The sequence below is a fragment of the Pan troglodytes genome, chromosome 23 (assembly GCF_028858775.2).
Source record: "Pan troglodytes isolate AG18354 chromosome 23, NHGRI_mPanTro3-v2.0_pri, whole genome shotgun sequence".
In the NCBI taxonomy this organism is placed as follows: Eukaryota; Metazoa; Chordata; class Mammalia; order Primates; family Hominidae; genus Pan; species Pan troglodytes.
Window position 1 is genome coordinate 45,521,058 of NC_086016.1, and position 18,741 is coordinate 45,539,798.

The window sequence follows — 18,741 nt, forward strand, 5'->3', positions numbered from 1 at the left end:
CCATGTTCTCTTTCTTTTCCTCCTGAATTATGTGCATGTTAGACTTTTTTTTTTTTTTTTTTTTTGACACAGAGTCTCACTGCTCTCTCACCCAGGCTGGAGTGCAGTGGTGCGATCTCGGCTCACCGTAACCTCTGCCTCCCGGGTTCAAGCAATTTTCCTGCCTCAGTGTCCTGAGTAGCTGGGATTACAGGCACACACCACCATACCCCACTGATTTTTGTATTTTTAGTAGAGACGAGGTTTCACCATGTTGGTCAGGCTGGTCTTGAACTCCTGACCTCATGATCTGCCCACCTCGGCCTCCCAAAGTGCTGGGATTACAGGCATGAGCCACTGCGCCCGGCCCCATATTAGACCATTTTATACTGTCCCACAGCTCTTATATATTCTGCGATTTTTCCCCACTCTTTTTCTCTCTGCATTTAGGTTTAGATACATGCTATTGACCTATCTTCAAGCTCACTCATTCTTTCCTTGGTTATGTAGAATCTACTGATGAGCCTGTCAAAGGCAATCTTCATCTTTATTACTGTGTTTGTTTATTTCTAGCCTTTCTGATTCTTGCAGTTTTCATCTCTCTGCTGAAATTGGCTGGTCGTGTGTTGTCTTTCTTTTCCATTAGCGCTCTAACACATAAACCAGTTATTTAAACATTTTTCTAATGGTTCCAAAATCTGTGTCACGTCTGAGTCTGATTCTTGTGATTGCTTTGTCTTCTCAAACTGTTTTTATAATTGCCCTTGGTATACCTCAAAATTCTTTGTTGAAAGCCAGACATTTGTATAGCAGGGCCCAGCAAACTTGCTCTGTGGAGGATCAGATAGTAAATATTTTAGGCTTTGAGGTCCACATACATGCAGTCGGTTGCACTTCTTGTTCTTTTCTTCCTTCCTCTTTCTCCTCCTCCTTCTTCAACCCTTAAAAATGATGGACCCTCAAGGCTGCTGAACAGGTTCAGACTAATTGTACTGACTCAGCCTCAGGAGGTCAGGAAAGCTTCGTGGAAGAGGTGGCTTTGAGAGTTTCGAAGGAATACCCGGCATTTCCTGAGGAGTAGGTGGAAGAAACTGCTGGTGCCAAGTGCAAAGATATGTAAGAACAAGCATGGGGAAGCTGAAGTCCAGCACACAGGATGGGATCTGGGCACCCAGGTGGGGCCTCCAATGCTGAGGCAGGGCACATGGGCAGGGCATCCATCTGCCCCTCGCCACTAAGCATGCAACCCTCCATCATGGTGGGGATTTTAATAGGTTACTTTGCAAATTTGGGGACACACTTTCAATTTCTGGGGTTGGAATAACAGCCGGCAGATGCCAAGCCTTCTTTCCAGAGCTCATTGAAAGCTCAGTGTCACCTGATTTGTTTTTACAGGGGAGACTGCATTTTAAAACTGTTACGTCAGAGTGTGGTGCCAGCGGTGCTGGTGGGACATGCATGGAAAGATCCAGAACTTGTTTTGCCAGAAGCTGGGAGATGTGGCCAAGAGAATGGGGGTCTGACCCCACAGCCACCTCCTAGTGCTATGGGGAGTCCAGCACTCACAGAGTCCATCCACAGAGAAGCCCCCAACACCAGAGTTGCTCCCCAACTTGCCAGCACTCCCTGCAGAACCTGGTCAGCTTTCCTTCTGGGAAAGGGACCCAGAGGCTGTGCCCTGCCAGCATTAAAGCACCTGCTGTGTGCCAGGCTGGGGGCGCAGGTCAGTGTTCTCACCCTATGGGTGGAGTCTGGGCCCAGCAGTCTGGGTGCAGAAGGGAGCGACTCTCTCTGCCAAGCGGTGACAGCATTGAACGGGGTGCTCAGCCTCTGCCCAGGGGTTACAGGGGGATTGGAGCTGGGCCTCAGAGGAAGAGTACGCGGGCTGTGCAGATGAGAACAGAAGTAGTCCCAGAAGGAGGAGCCAGCAGGAGCCAGGGCTTGGAGGCAGGGATGTGGGCACAGGGCTGAGTGAGTCCTGGTGCTGCCTGCAGGGGAGCCTGCCCACCCACCTTCAGGGCCTCTGACGCTGGCTTGGGCTGTCACTCACTGTCTGGGCCAAATCCTGCAAGCTGTGAGACTGTGGAAAACTTCCGGTACCTCAGTTTCCTCATCTGTCAAATGGGGATGCTCACAGGAGTCTAAATAATGATGTGTGTGAAGCGTTGGGTTTGAGTCCCACACACCTGTGCTTACTGGGTGCTGGCACTGCCCTGTCCCAGCCTGATCACTGGGCACTGACACTTCCCTGTCCCAGCCTGAGCCCCACACACCTGTGCTCACCGGGCGCTGATACTGCCCTGTCCCAGCCTGAGCCCCGCACACCTGTGCTCACTGGGTGCTGATACTGCCCTTTCCCAGCCTGAGTCCCACACACCTGTGCTCACCGGGCGCTGGCACTGCCCTGTCCCAGCCTGAGTCCTGCACACCTGTGCTCACCGGGCACTGGCACTGCCCTGTCCCAGCCTGAGTCCCGCACACCTGTGCTCACTGGGCGCTGATACTGCCCTGTCCCAGCCTGAGCCCCGCACACCTGTGCTCACTGGGCGCTGATACTGCCCTGTCCCAGCCTGAGCCCCGCACACCTGTGCTCACTGGGCGCTGATACTGCCCTGTCCCAGCCTGAGCCCCGCACACCTGTGCTCACTGGGTGCTGATACTGCCCTGTCCCAGCCTGAGTCCTGCACACTTGTGCTCACTGGCTGCTGGCACTGGCCTGTCCTCAGCCTGAGTCTGGCATGCCTGTGTTCACTGGAAGCTGACACTGCCCTGCCTCTGGCCGGAGTCTCAGGCTGGCACCCCTGGCCCTCACAGGCCTTCCTTATTCTGGGCTGAAGCCTCTCTCATGGGAACATCTGCTGCCCACATGCCCAGGTCCCACAACAAAGGTGACACAAGTGTGGTCCCACCATTTCTACAGATGAGGACACTGAAGGGATGGGACCTGGTACAAAGTCACATGGAGGAGCAGCTGGGGTCCAGGGCGTCTCTGCCCCGTAATCACTGCATGGCCCTGTTGATGTGCCTACTCAGGGTCCCCTTCCCCTTCCCTGAACTTGGGGCTGCCTGAGCACCCTGTTCCCCCTGCAGCGGTCCAGTCTGAAATGAGGAGGAAACTAAGGACAGATGGAAACAAAGGTGATCCCAGGAAACATTTTCCTGGAAATAGAAGGCCTGCGCGGGCTGGGTGGGAGCCTGTCCTCCCAATCACGCCCATCCAATGCGCAGCTCTGCCACTCAGGGAGAGATCTGCTCACCTCAGGGTGTGGCCTCATTTGGACCCCGTGCAGGGGCAGGGAAGGGGGTTTTGGTGGGCAAGGCCTGGGGCCCAGGTGGAGGGGAGGTGCTCCCCCCACACCCCATATCCTGCCTGTTGCTCCCCAGTTCCTTGGAGAACCTTCCAGAAGGTGGCAAACGCTGCCTGAGTCTCTCAGTTGAGTCACAGTCCCTGAAAGCGGAGTGACGATTTTCAAACTTCTCTTGTCAAACCTGTCAGTTCCAAGGAAGGGCCCTCTCAGAACTGTCCCTGGTGGGGGTTACGGCCAGTGGCCACTAGGCTTGGGCTCAGGAAGGCGGAGGGAGGCCCAAAGCTCCAGGGGGTCTCACTCAGGCGTGAGTTGTTCTTCATGGAGTCAGGCTGGCCGGCGTCCCTGAGCAAGACAGCGATGGGGCGGTCGGTGCCTGTGCCTCTAGGAGCAGAGACATGGCCACCCTGACTGCAGCAGGGGGCTCAGATGTCCTCTGACCCAGGACCCAGGAAGCTGGGGGGTCAAAGGAGGCAGCAGTCCTTGGGTAATGGGGTGCAGGGCCCCAACTGCTCTGGACTGGAGGAGACACCTGGCAGGGGCCATGAACAAAACCTCCGGAAATTCCAAGCTTTCAAGAATGTTAGCGCAGAGGCTCATGCCTGCAATCCCAGCACTTTGGAAGGCTGAGGTGGGTGGGTCACCGGAGGTCAGGAGTTCGAGACCAGCCTGGCCAACATGGCGAAACCCTGTCTCTATTAAAAATACAAAAATTAGCCGGGTGTGGTGGGTGCCTGTAATCCCAGCTACTTGGGAGGCTGAGGCAGGAGAATTGCTTGAACCCAGGGGGCGGAGGTTGCAGTGAGCCGATAGCGCCACTTCACTCCAGCCTGGGCAAAAGAGCCAAACTCCGTGTAAAAAAAAAAGTTAGCATTAGTAATTATTTTATAGTGTCAAGAATCATTCTTGCAAAGATTATTTGTTCAGACTAACAAGTGAGGGTGCCCAAGACATAGTGGTAGCACCTGGCGCCTGGAGAGCAAGCATCCTATGCCAGAACCCAGGGCAGCTGTGCCTACCCCCGACCCAGAGACAGGTGGGCTGGGCTTGGGCTTGAGTTTTGCTTTTTTTGAAAATTCATGAAACCCCCAAATTATAGGATTTTATTAGTCTTGAAACAGGCCCTGTGGCTTTCGTCCCGCTGGGCACACAGCAGGGGTGTCTACTGGAGGAATGCCCGGAGGAAGTCGTTGTAGGAGATTTTTGAAGACAGCGTCTTATCGTAATACTCCAGAATATGGAAGAACTCTTCCTCAGAGAGGTTGATGCTGTACTGTCTCAGGACCTGGAAGACAGAAAAGGGGCCTCTGAGGCTTGTTTGGTGCCCTAGGTTAAGGAGGCAGGCTGCCAGGAAGGGGCTGGGGGACACATCCACCTGATCCCCAACCCCACTTCCGATGTCAGCCTCCCATCTGTGCGCTCTCTCTATGCCCTCTCAACCTCTGCCCAAACAGGAAGCAGCCTCCAAGGGCAGCCCTGTGTGCATCTGGGTGTGAAACTGGAGCAGACAGGAGGTTAATCACCTTTGCCTCCCTGAGGGGCTGAAGGCTGGTCAACGTATTCAGACAAGGGGAGATCTGGCCATGCAGCCCTAACTTGGGGCAGAGCCTCAGGGTGCGCCCAGGCAGGGGAGGGCAGGGCCAGTGGGTGCTGAGTGCAGAGAGTTGCTGTGATGAGACCGTAACACAGCCTGAAGCAGAGCCTGCTGGTGGTAAACCCAATACTGACTGCCCCTTCCTCTTCAGTTATAGAACCTGACTCTCTCCCAGGCTCCTCTGTATCCAGCTAACTGGGAACATGTCTCAGCCTCTCTTGCAGCTAGGTATGTTCTGGCCTGAGAAGCTAAGTAAGAATGTTATGTAGAACATCCAGGAAGCCTCCTTTAAAAGAGAGGGGCATGCCCTTTTCTCTCCTGTTTTTCCACCTGCTGCCTGGAATATGGCTGTGATGCTGGGGCTCCAGCAGCCACCTTGGACCATGAGGTGGCCTAGAGGAAGGAAGCCAGGAGTTGAGAACAGCAGAGCAAAAATGTGGTCCCTGATGATTGTTCAGCCACCACACCAGCTCTGACCTTCCTACCTCTGGACTTCTTTTATGTGGGAGTGAAATAAACTTTCACCTTAAGCTGCTATTTTCCCCGCCCCATTATGTGAAGCTGAAACAAATCCTGACAGACCCTCATAATATATAAAGATGAGGCCATACATTTCCTATCCACATTTGCGTTATAACTTGTTTCTAGGAGGAGACTGGAAAGCAGGGCTAGATGGCCCAGAGGTCCTATGGGGCTGAGGTCAGCAGGCCTGGCCATTGGGCCCCATGGGATGAAGGCAGAAAAGGAAGCTGAGCCTGGTGTCTGAGACGGCCCCTCAATTACGCCATCTGATCTGTGACTCTGTGGAGAGCAAGGTTTCTTTTGCTCCCTTCCCAGCACCACGCCCGAATTCCTGGGAAGTTGCCGGAAGGGAATAACAGAACCTGCCCTACTTCCTTCCTTTCTTTGCATGGGAGTTAGGGAGAATCCCTGACTGAGATTTATACTTAACCCCGAAGGAAAGAGGAACGTGAATGTGGATTGGAAAACCACTGCGGGGTGTTTTTTAGGCTATGGAGGTGGGACATGGAGGGCACCCAGGGACATCAGGACAGATGAACAACGGTGGAGCCCCGCTGTGTACTGCAGGGGCAGGGCTCACTTTGCAGGCCCCTTGGAAGGTCCAGTATAGGTCAGAGATGCTCTTCAGAGCCTGCAGGAGAGCCCAGATGTGGAGAGAGGGCTCGGAGCAGCAGCAGCAGCGATGGCAGTGCCTTAAGGAATCTGGGCTCAGGCACTGACCCTGAGGAGCTGGCGATGGAGGTATGGGGCATCCACGCAGGGCTCCAGCAACCTTTGGGAAGGAGAACCCGGGGTCTGAAGGTGAGGCGAGTGGACCCAGGACTGGATAACTTGGGGGTCCCAGGGAAGTGAGATCTGAAGCAGCCAGGTCACACCGGGCCTTCGGCGGCGGGTAGAGGGCTCCCCGTGGGAAGTTTCTGGCCACTGGCATTTGGCAGCTGCTCCCTGCAGAGGCGCTGGGCGCAGAGCTGTGCTCACCGTCCTGAAATCCGCGACGCTTAGCAGCCCCGTTCCAGCCTCATCATAGCTTTTGAACGTGCGCCGCATTGGCCTCCAGCAGTGCACAATTTTGGGCTGAATACGCAGCAGAGCAGAGTAAAAAGATGGCGTCTCCGCGCCGGCTTCTTTCTAGACACAAGACAAGAAGGGGTGAGGAGGGAGCTTTTGAACACGAGGGTTGGGGTGGGCTCCTCCTCGCCTCGCCCCGCCCTGCTCCGGCTTCACCTCCCAACCTGCTCCGCTGGCTCTCAATCCAGGAGGGAGCCTGCCAGAACTCCTCACAAAGATGCGCACCCGCCCCCGACCATTGTGTGGGCTGTTTAAAAACGTGTATTACATCAGCCATCTCATTTACACCTCCCCACTGGCAACCCGGAAAGAAGGCAGGTCTCTATCCCCACTTCACAGATTAGGAAGTGGAGACTCGGGGAGGTAAAGTGACTTGGGCTTTGACCCCAACACACTTCACACCACCTCCCAGGGAATGCAACGAGATGGCCGGGCAGATACGGGCCAATTTGAAAATAGTTTGAGAAGAAAAAGAGATTTCAGTCTGTGTTTTCTAGTAAGTTATTATAATGAACAGTGTTAAAAAAAATTCACAAGGTTGTAATTATATCTAGTAATTAGACAGAACACTACACTGTGATTACTTCATTTAGGTGCTATTAGATTGAAAACAAGACATTTGAACATGATTTAGCCCCAATGTGTTTGAATATCAGAAAGGTGAACGGTAGGCAACAATGCGTAACACATCTTGGGAAAGTTGAATTTTAACATAACACTATGTAAGACAGATGAGCACAGGGTTAAGCTGCTTTCATTTTTTTTTTTAACATCATTTGGCACGTATGATGTGTGCTCCCCAGGTACCCACGACTTCATGAGCTGCCAATTTGCCCAATCAGCTGATCCACAGGTGGGGAAGAGAGGGTGTGGGGCTCACATGACCTCCCACACCACACATCACAGGGCAGGACCACCAGCCCGGCCAGAGCCCCCACCTCTGACCTACCTTGCAGGGAGGGGCGGCACCCAAGCTGCCTTCCCCCGAGGACATCTTTCTGCTGCCTAATGGGGTGGAGAAAGCTCCCAAATCACCAGAAAATGAAGTCCCCTTTTTAGCTCCTTTGCAGGGAGACATTTGACCTGACCTCCACACTTACATGGTGGTGGCCTTGGCAGCTGCCAGATGGGACAAGGGCTGTGACCAGGACCATGTCAGGAGCCTACTCTCTCCTGAAAAGCGTTCAATCTCAATCCACTCCGGTCTGGTGCAGGGATTTGAGGAGTGGGGGCGGGAGAACTCTTCTGAACCACAGAGTGGTGCCTTGGGAGGGGCGGGGGGAGAGTGCCACAGTCTCTGTGGGCTGACCCGCAGCACCTAGCACGGCCCCACTCTGACCCCAGCCTTGCGGGGTTGCTGAGGACGGACAGTGCAGCTGGAAGCTGGGGACTGGGGTGGCCCCTTTCACTGGGGAGGGCTCAGAAGGGGGCACTGGTGTGCTCTTCCGCAGAAGCCCGTGCACCTCCTAGCAAGCCCTTAGAGACTCCACAGATCTCCAGAAGGAGAAACTGAGGCCCAGGGAGGCGGAGGAAGGATGGAATTGATGGCGGCCTTGCAGGCCACGTGTCTCCATGTTCTCCACGTTCGTGGCTCCCGTGAAGATGGAATAGGGACAGTCTTTTCTCTGTGCACAGAAGAACTGAGCTGGCAGAACTGTCTAAAGTCTTTTTTTTTATTGTAAACTTGGTCTAAGCTTTTGATACTAGCTCCTGTTTGTCTAAACTAGAAGCTAGGCTAAGATGGAACCTGATTTTGCACAAAATTGCAAAACTAGCTGTGAAGAAACTTTCTGCATGGCATCTACTTAACTGTGGCTGGCTTAACCCACTCTCCATTCCCTAGAGTCTCACCACTGTGGCCCAGGCAGGTGTGGCCCTTGGGTGGGGTGAGTGGGAGCGGGGCCAGATGGGGGGTGGGGCCAGGGCCAGGGCTTTCAGCCCGACACTTCTGGTCCCTCCATCTGAGTCATAAGGTGGTCGGAATCAGCTGTGTTTGTTCCCCAAATCGACAGCACCAGATGTACTTGTACTTGTTATTTAATTCAGCGTAACTCAATTCAACGTTAATTCAGTACTAAAAACATTTTTTGGCTTCATGTTTTGGAAGGGCTGGAGCTGATGCCATGATGGCACTGGGTGTGGGTTTCAATTGTGGAACTGTAAGTGGCTGAGAATCAAAGGTAAAAATCTAGAAGAACTGTGTACCCTCCAGCTGCCCTTTAAGTGGCTTTAGGTTTTCATTCCTCTTCAAAGAAACAGAGAAAACTGTAGACAATGCATGGTGGGTGTAGTTTCCGCCAAAAATGATGACGAGAGACTCCATCCACCACACACACTCAAAGGAAAGGGCCTGGCCCCATCTCAAATGGCTGGTGGATGAAGACCCTTTTAGTTCCAATGTTGACCAGTGCTGTGACCCACCCCACCCCTCACTTTGCCTTTTGGGTCATCTGAGCAGGCACTGCCTCCAGGGCACTGTATGACACCTTGGTCACACAGACGCCTGGGAAGAGCCACCATAACCAGGTGTCTGCCACCTGAACAGTTAGAAAACCTGGGATCAAGGCTACTGGTTCCCATTCTGGGGTCTCCAGACCCTTATAGGGTTCTAAAAGGAGAGGAAGAAAATCTTAAATTACTTTCAAGAAAATACATTTCTGAGCTGTTTTCAATATCCCCAAAGCCTAGTAGAGGCCTTGTCTTTACCGCAGCCCTTGCCTCCCAGGTGCGAGCCCCCAGCACACAGGCTGTGGGCTTTTTGCCCCCTTCGACAGACCCCGGCTGTCTCATGCTGACCTGACAACTGCCTGGCCCTCTTGAAGTAACGGAGGAAATGGGGTGGCTAAGTATTGTTCACGTTATCACATGCGTATAGAGATCATCTGAGTAGGGTCTATGGGGGAGGTGGCAGCAAGGCCAGGGACATTTCACAGATGAGTCCTGGCTGGAAGCAGGACTGGACTGGGCTGGGCTCTGGCCTCCTGGAGCCTCTGAGTCCACCTTTTCTGTGAAGCTAGGTGATCCGCAAGTGTGACGAATTAACAAAAACAAGGCTGGGTGCGGTGGCTCATGCCTGTAATCACAGAACTTTGGGAAGCTGAGGCGGGTGGATTGCTTGAGCCCAGGAGTTCAAGACCAGCCTGGGCAACATGGCAAAACTCTGTGCTATGGTTTGACTCTGTGTCTCCACCCAAATCTCATCTCAAATTGTAATCACCAGTTGTCAAGGGAGGGACCTGGTGGGAGGTGATTGGATCATGGGGGAGGTTCCCCCTTGCTGTTCTTGTGAGAGTGAGTGAGTTCTCATGAGAGCTGATGACTTTAAAAGTATTTGGCAGTTCCCACTTCACTCTCTCTCTCACCTGCCACCATGTAAGACGTGCTTGCCTCCCCCTTCACCTTCTGCCATGATTGTAAGTTTCCTGAGGCCTCCCCAGCCATGTGGAACTGTGAGTCAATTGAACCTCTTTCTTTTATAAATTACCCAGTCTCAGCTAGTATCTTTATAGCAGTGTGAAAATGGACTAATACATCCCATCTCCATAAAAATACAAAAATTAGCTGGATATGGCGGCTTGTGCCTGTGGTCCTAGTTAGTTGGGATGCTGAAGCAGGAGGACCACCTAAGCTGGGAGTTTGAGGCTGCAGTGAACCGTGAACCACTGTTCTCCAGCCTGGGCAATAGAGTAAGACCCTGTCTTGAAAAAAATAAAAATGAAAGCGCCCCTTTCCACCTGGCCCCACATTTCCTGCAGGTGGGCAACATACCATTTTGTGTGCATTCTGGATCTTCATCCTGTGCATCAGTGAACTTTCCTTTGCTTTTAGCAGGAGGACACAGCTCTGAATGAAGTCACAGTATGCAAATTTCCCGTTGTTCTTTAAGTCGTATTTTATAATGAGCTGCTGACACTCCTCTTTGCTTATGTTCAGGTTGAATTTCTCCACAAGAGCTACAGAAAAAAATGGCAGTTCAATTGGTGGCGATTCATTCATTCATTCATTCTTCACTCATTCATTCAACACTTGCTGAGACACCTTCTCTGCTTCAGGCCCTGGCTTGGTCCTCACATCAAAGAACTCACGGTTGGTGGCTGGACATATGTGGAGACAGACATGTGACAAACTAAGTGCCGCAGGGAGGGGGACCCTGAGTCCCGCTGGCCCACACTGTCCTGGGTTTGCATGGTCACAGCTTATGGACAGAGACTATGGGAGCTATGACCAAAATGCAGAGAGGGAGGTAAGGGGGTGTTCCCCGCCGTGTCAGGGCAGAGTCAGGTGTGTGAGGAGCAGGGGAAGGTTCCCTGAGCTCATAGTGAGCCTGGCTGGGGCTGGACTGTGGGGATGGAATTCAGACTCAGCCCTATGACCAAGTATTTCCTAACGGCACCAGAGACAGGTTCTCTAGTGTCTGTTATGCAAGGCAAATTCTCGCTTTAAGTTTCCATTCCATTGATGATCTAAAAATATATACAACTTATTCTGGATACAGGGACCACCTTTAGGAGATAACAGCTGTGCAGCCTCAGGGGCTGAGTCCAGCTTTCTGATCAGGCTCATGTGGATGCTCCATGGGGAGTGTTGCTGGTGGCCGAGAGGCTGGCCCACCGGAACCTCTGAAGAGCAAGGCTCGCCCCACGCTTGGCACTCATCCTCATGCCGCATCCTCCTGCCAGTTGTAAAGACAACACTTCTCTGGGAGTGACAACTCATAACTGAAGGAGGCTTATGTAAGATAAGATTTGAGTTGAAGTTTCATAGACTAGACTTTGTTTTGACATCCTGAAAGAACAGAGTGTCAGGGAGTGGAATGCTGTGTGAGTTGTTGAGGCAAATGAGGAAGGCCAGTGGAAGCAGACTGCAGGCAAACGACACCTGCATGCCAAGCCAGGCCAAGAGAGACTGCTGCACGTTCTAGAAGCAGAGATTTCTTTGCCCTTGCACACAGGGAAGCAGCAGCAGGTCACGGTGCCTGTCAGGACATAGCGGGGGCCCATGGAACCCCAAGGAACTGGCCCATACATGCCTCTGATGCTCTGACTCACAGAAGGCCATCAGCAGTGAGGAGAAAATACAGAATGACTTTTGGAAAGCAATCGGCTTTTTTTTACAGTATTGAATTTTGGATGCATGACTAACATCTGACAAGCCTATCATAATAACTGAGTGGGGACTTAAATGAGTTCATGGTTGAAAAGAAAAAGCCAGCAGTAGCAATAAGGACAGTAACACAGTGAAGGTTTATCACTCTCAAAATCAAAGAATTAACAAAAAAAGGGAACGCCAATATGTGTGACAACCAACATGCGTGTTTTGGCTTCAGCAAAATGTTACATTAAATCAATGAACAACATTTGAATATTACTGATTTCAGATTTTTTATACTTAATTTACAAGTGTTTTTTAATAGGCTCTAACTTAAAGAGTTTACACCTGGTTTCATTTGTGCATTTTAAAGTCATGATTATGATAAAAGTAATTTATATTAATATTGGAGGCTCTCAAAGAAAACATTTTCCTTTAAAAGGAGTCTGTATATTAGTCATGTGTTGGGGGAGCTAAAAAGCCAAGGAGTGACATGGTCAGATGTATTTTCCTGTAATGTAAAATGTTGCATAAACAAGATGTAACTGGGCTGGGTGTGTTGGGTCACACCTGATCCTAGCACTCTGGGAGGCTGAGGTGGGCAGATCTCTTGAGATCAGGAGTTTGAGACCAGCCTGGCCAACATGGTGAAACCCGTCTATACCAAAAAATACGAAAACATTCAGGCATGGTGATGCATGCCTGTAATCCCAGCTACTTGGGAGGCTGAAGTGGGAGAATCACTTGAACCTGGAAGACAGAGGCTGCAGTGAGCTGAGATCATACCACTGTACTCCAGCCTGTGTGACAGTAAGACCCTGTTTCAAAAACAAACAAACAAACAAAACAACAAAAAACAACAAAACAACAAAAAACAAAAAAAACAAGATGGAACATTTACTGGAAGTATAAATCCCACTGGTTTAATTTTAAAAGTTTACCAAAGTGATACATGCTGAAAAACGAAACAACATCAAAGAGTGAATGTTGATGGGAATGGAGCCCCAGGAGTGTCCCCTTCATCCCACCCTCCTCCACCTTTTCCATTTCCTTCTGCAGTCAGAGTCTGTGAACATTCACACTCTGCCCAGGGTGGCAACCACTGTGATTTCTAAAGCTCAGAGTTAGTGCAGCGCTGACTTTACCATGCAGATGGGCCCCCTGCTGGGAGGGCCGGGTGGTCGGAATCCTCCTCCATGGGGACCTTTGTATAGTAAGCTGCACAGCCCACCCAGAAGTTCCCACCAGTTTCCTGTTCTGCTGCTCCCTGGCCTCCACCCGGGGTGTGGCTTTGTACCCAGTGGGAACAGCCTCTTGCCACAGGGGCTGACCACATATTACCAAGCAGATAGAATCTGAACGAACCCAGGAAATCGGAGGCGTTGATGTCCCCCTGTCTGGCCACGTCCTTCTCCTTGCATTCTTTCAGGAGCTGGCGCCAGCAGCCCTGGATTCTCTTCCGGAGCCTGCTCTCTATGGGATCACAGTTCTGCAAGGGTGGAGTGCCCGGGATCACGGTGGTGCTCGCTGGAGTCTAGCAGGGAAGAAAAGAAAAGGCTCTTTTCACTTAAGATTTAAAACGGAAGTCATCAAAAATACCTCCAGTTTTGAGGTTCACAATTTTAGAGGCAGAATTAGCCCAGAAATAAAATGAAGAATAAAACATAGATGGTGATTTTACAATGTAGCTTTTATTTCCATTGGTGGGCTATATGTACTTATGCCAAGCCATAATAACCAAAATAATTTGGAAATAGCCATGTAGCCAAGGTTCAAATCTACACAGATGAGATGTAAACATATTTCTGGTGTGTGTGTGTGTGTGTGTGAGAGAGAGAGAAGTGACAACAACAAATTTTTTCACTAGCGGCAGAGTCTTATCCAAGAAAGGGATTTACTTGTCATGGGCACGAGACATCCAATCCATAAACATTCACAGAATATCTGTTATTTAGACATTATGTGGACCAAGTACGAGGCTGTTCTTTGCTTTATTGTATTTTCTATTTAAAAACAAGGGAGTGGCTCTAATCTAGCCCAGGTTTTTTTTTCCTGAAGTCCCCCTTGACAAGTGGTTATCTAAATTAGTAACTTATGCAATTCCATTGGATTCCTGGTTTTTCTCTCAAACCTCAGAGCCTCCTGCATCTCAGTTGATAATTAGGTCCTTCTTCCAGTTGCTCAGCCTGAACCCTTAGAAGTCTTCCTTGACTCTCCCTCACCCTCTCCATCCCACATCTGATCCCTCAGGAAATCCTGTTGGCTCTACCTTGACGATACATCCAGAGTCTCACCAGCACCCCATCCCAAGCCACCATCGCCTCTGCTAGACCTCCTCACCGACCCACACCCCCAGCATCCAGAGTGTTTTTTGTTTTTTTGTTTTTGTTTTTGTTTTTGTTTGAAATGGAGTCTTGCTCTGTCGCCAGGCTGGAGTGCAGTGGTGCAATCTTGGCTCACTGCAACCTCCGCTTCCCAGGTTCACGCCATTCTCCTGCCTCAGCCTCCCGAGTAGCTGGGACTACAGGTGCCCGCCACCATGCCTGGCTAATTTTTGTATTTTCAGTAGAGATGGGGTTTCCCCATGTTGGCCAGGATGGTACTGATCTCTTGACCTCGTGATCCACCTGCCTCGGCTTCCCAAAGTGCTGGGAGTACAGGTGTGAGCCACTGCACCCGGCCCCAGAGTGGTCTTTAAAGAGTCCCTCAGATTATGTCACTTTGCTGCTTAAAAATAAGCAAAGGCTCCATACCCCTTGAGTGAATGCCAAAGTCCTCATCATGGCCTCCAGGCCTCCAGCCTCCTACTGTTGCTGTAACAGATTTCCATGAATTTAGTGGCTTAAAACAACACCAACTTATTATCTTACAGTTCTGGAGGTCCGAGGTCTGAACTGGGTCTCATTGAGCTAAAATCAAGGTGCCCAGAGGCTCAAGGGGAGAATCCATTTTCTTGCCTTTTCAATTTCCAGAGGCTCCCCACAATCCTTGGTTTGCAGCCCCTTCCTCTCTCTCCAAAGCCAGCAGTGTTAGGTGGAATCTTTCTCAGATTGCATCTCTCTAGCCCTGAGCCTTCTGCCTCTGGATTCCCAGTTAAAGACCCATGTGATTACCCTGAGCCCACCTGCATACTCAAGGATACTCTCCCCAAAGCCAGCTGATTAGCAACTTCAGTTCTGTTTGCAACCTTAACTTTCCTGGCCATGTAAGACAACATAGTCACAGCTTCCAAGGATTAGGACACAGGCATCTTTGGGGTGCTCCTGACCCCTCTTCCCTCTGCTCTACTTACCGCCTTTTAATGTAATAAACACTTATGCATACTGCTTTTCTTGCCTATTACCCCTAAAAGAACACAAACTCCACAAGAGCAGGAACCTTAGTTCATTCTCAGCTATAGAAAATACCCAGCACACAGTAGGTGTGCAATAAACTTGCATGGAGTTAATGAGAATGGACTAGCCAAGGTCAAGGTCACACATAGTGATGGTGGCTTCATGTGCATGGTGTGGCATTCTCTCAACCACCCTGTCCTGATGACATTGCCATCCCTTCCTGCAGACAAGAAAAGAGGCTTGGCAAGCCTGGGCACCTTCCTCCGTCCCAGGCCTGGGGTGGCTCAGCCAGGGCTCCAGGCTGTGCAATTTGACAGGCCTGGGCTTAAAATCAGGTTGTTCCATGTCTGAGGGACCAAGATCACATGAGAATGCCTCTTAGAGCCTCACTGTGTTCAACTGGAAAATGGGTATAACTTGCTTCAAGGGACGGTGGCCCGCAGTTGACCACAGGGCCTTGCCTTCTGCACAGAGTTGCTGGCAGCACCACTGCACTGCTGACAGGTGCCTCCCGCCCTGCCTCTCGCTCCCTTTCCCACCTTGCACCCGCTCTTGCCTCCTTTCCATCCCACTCCTCCACCGTTCCTATCCCCACGTCTGCCCCCCTCCCAGGGAATGGATGCTAAGGACCTGCCAGTGGGCTCCTTGCCTGTGCCCCCACCCCAGACTCACCCGTCTTCTCAGCCACTCAACCCTGGGCCATAGTAGGGCCCCCAAAGCCCCCCCAGTGGGATTTGTGGATGTGGCAAAAGGAGGCCTGGGACACCTGGCAGGATGGAGAACTCACACAGGGGTGGCTCTGCGACTTTGACCCTGGTCTCAGCTCCTGAGTGGGCAATGAGAGGGCAGATCTGGTGCCTTCCGAGATGTCGGGGACACTGCTCCCTCTCTGGGCCACGGCCGAGTCACCAGTGGCCATTGGTGTGGCTGCTGTCTCGGAACTGAACCTGCTCAGGAAGTCCGGGTATTTCAGCCTCCCCTTGGCATTGACTGGCATCTCGTTCCAGAGTCTGTCAAACTGGAGAAGGAGCAGAAGTCATTTCCCAGGTGTCAGTGCAAACACAGGCAGCGTCGCACCTGTCCCAGCGAGAAGTGGGATGGGCCGGCCTCGCAGGAGGTGAGCACTCACGTGACTGGTGAAGAAGAAAATTAAAAAAATAAAACGCCCATTTGGCCTTCGCTCAGCGGAGGCCTCAGGAAGACTCTGGAAAAGCAAAGACAAGAGGATTATTCATGGCTTCTGCAGGACATTTTTTAATTGAATTGGGCCCTCAGTGAGCACTTTAAGGCCATTAAATCTTGTGATTAGTCACAGTGCCTGAGCTGCAGTGTATTCGAACATTTGGGAGAAAATGCAAATCAGAGCCCCCACCCACCTTCATCCCAGGGAAGCCCAGTCAGACTCATTTCTCACCCTTCCAGGTACACCTGAGTTCTGCAAACAGCTCACCAGGTGACGCAGCCCTCAGCCCCTGCACTTGCATCCACAATTTATTTCACCCTAAGGGCAAAAAATGTCTTCTCACAAGATGAAAAGGGAGGCATTTGGAAAACCAGGGAGCGGTTTATGGCTTTGTATTTTTGCTGTCTGATGCCACAGACTGTATCAAAACCACATACCATGAAGATAGAAAAAAAATGACTCAATGCATCCTAAATGAGCCACTTTTGGTAACTGGAGGGCTTTCAGGGAGCGAAGAAGAAGGGCAACTCCTTCCAATTTGATTTTTGCACAGCCCCAAAAACCGGACGGAGCCCCAGCCTCCAACACAGCTGATGGAGAGGCAGCCTCCAGAGAGGCAAGGGGAGGCTCAAACCCTGGTTCCTTCCTTCCCATCCTGTGCTTTCCCCTGGAAGCCTGGGCTCTGCCAGAAACCGAGTTGCTTCTGGGTCTCTACTGGGGTTTTCCAAAGCAAATTAGAGTGACTGTCTTGGGCTTGATTTGAATCCTCAGAAGAAGCAGGGAGAGGTACGGAAGTCGGGGTTGGGGGTGCAAAGGCAAAAAGGTTTAGTTTGGGACAAGGTTCTCAATTTATCTTTTTACTTTTTATTTAGAAATAACTATAGACTTGCAGGAGGTGACAAGGACAGTACAGTGAGGTCCCTGCACCCTTCCTGCAGTTTCTCCCCAGGCTCTGTCTTAAGTGAAAACACCAAAACCAGGAGGTGGGCATGGGCGCAGTGCAGGTGCGGTCTGATGTCATTTTACTACACGTGTAGATTCATGTTGATTGCATTCTGACCAACGAGGAAAAACTATTTTGTGGAGAAGTGAGGGGACCTTGAGGATGTGACTGCGGTGTCTCAGACCTCACCGGCGCCAAGTACAGTAACCTGTCAGACAGGAATCAGCTCCCCCACCTGTGTCCTCCAGGACCACTGGCCAAAACCACTGGGCAGATGGCCCCCCTGACACCTTCCCATGTGGTGTCAAAACCACCTCTGCAGCTAATCTCTCCCCCTCCCTCCCCTGGCCTGGAAGCTCCCTGCAGGGTCCTCTGAGAATCAACTTTAAGTGTCAAACATCTGGCAAAGGGGCAGGCACACAGCAGGTGCTCAATACATGTTTGCTCATTGGCTGAAGTTCCTAAGAGACTCACATGGTCAGACTGGTCAGACCCAGGGGAAGGATGCTTCAAGGTGAGGGCGATGGAAGGTGCGGAACCCTGTTCTGACCCCTCCTCCTGAGGCCCTCTCATGGAGCAGGAGAGGACGAGCCCCGTAGGGGAGGACCCGGTAGGCTTGCACCCTCCTGTTTGAGCTGGACTCGGAGCTGAGGAGGCGGAAGATCATGCCGTGAAGGATAAACACTGAGGGAGGTCGGTGTGAGTGCTGACAGATGCCGTGAAAATGAAGCTTGGCAGGAGACAATCCCAGGGCTCCCACCTAAGGATCTCCTCTTCTAACAGGGTGGCTGGGGCTGGCCAACTCCCTAATTAAATTCTGTGGTGCAGGCTGGGTGCAGTGGCTCACGCCTGTAATCCTGCCACTTTGGGAGGCCGAGACAGGAGGATCACCTGAGGTCAGGCATTTGAGACCAGCCTGGCCAACATGGTGAAACCCCATCTCTACTGAAAATACAAAAATTAGCCGGGCGTGGTGGCAGGAGCCTGTAAGCCCAGCTACTCAGGAGGCTGAGAGGAGAGAATCGCTTGAACCTGGGAGGTGGATGCTGCAGTGAGCCAATGTCGCACCACTGCACTTCAGCCTGGGCAAAAGAGCAAGACTCCATCTCAAAAACAAAAAATTCTGTGGTGCGGAGGAGGCCATGAGGGACCACAGGATTCCTATTTTCATCCTATTTTAACTGAAGAGCCTCAGAATGGGAGAGTGGAGGAGGCAGCACCGGAGGAAATAGCCCCCAGCCCGCATGTGGCCTCCAGTCTCCATGGAGGCACCTAGAACACCAATGGGCCTAACGGCACCAGGATGGGGGCTGAAGGGCACAACGAGGCTGGACAGACACTGGGGAGACTAGATTCTGAAAAACTGCCAGCCAGTGAGCTTGACATGAAACGTGGGCAAGACGCTGCTGGACTATGAAAGCGTCAAAAGCAAGTGAGTTTCCACATCAGCGTGGTGAGGTCTGCGCATGCTCAATCATCCCGTCTCCTTGAGCCACCAGCTGAACCCTGAGAAAGACACCACCATGGGTTCCGACTCTGCTTATGATGTAGAAAAAGCGGCAACAGAGGGCTACTTGCCATCAACTGGGACAAGCCAGGCAACCTGCAGCCACAGTTCTTCCCCTGAGCCCATGAGCGCGGGGTCACAGGGAGCCAAGGGGAGGGACGGAATTACACAGCCCCAGGCTCCAAGGAGAGCCGGACTTGCCACCAGCTCTCACTCC

General features: G+C 51.6%; 1 protein-coding gene across 21 annotated transcripts in view; it reads right to left on the reverse strand.

The window, feature by feature from the left end:
• Positions 1-4,364: 4,364 nt before the first annotated feature.
• EFCAB6 (EF-hand calcium binding domain 6) overlaps positions 4,365-18,741 on the reverse strand; it is a 283,240-nt gene continuing 268,863 nt past the window's right edge. For 9 of the 21 annotated variants that reach the window (XM_016939334.4, XM_016939337.4, XM_016939338.4 and 6 more), the window contains 5 exons: positions 15,679-15,909; positions 12,922-13,090; positions 10,237-10,421; positions 6,379-6,528; positions 4,365-4,569 (listed from right to left, as the gene is read on the reverse strand). In XM_016939334.4, coding sequence (XP_016794823.3) covers positions 4,447-4,569; positions 6,379-6,528; positions 10,237-10,421; positions 12,922-13,090; positions 15,679-15,909 — 858 coding nt within the window. In that variant the 3' untranslated portion in view covers positions 4,365-4,446. Of the gene's footprint in view, positions 4,570-5,980; positions 6,529-10,236; positions 10,422-12,921; positions 13,091-15,678; positions 16,096-18,741 lie in introns of all 21 variants that reach the window. The other 12 variants (XR_010155956.1, XR_010155958.1, XR_010155955.1 and 9 more) reach the window with 5 other exon arrangements.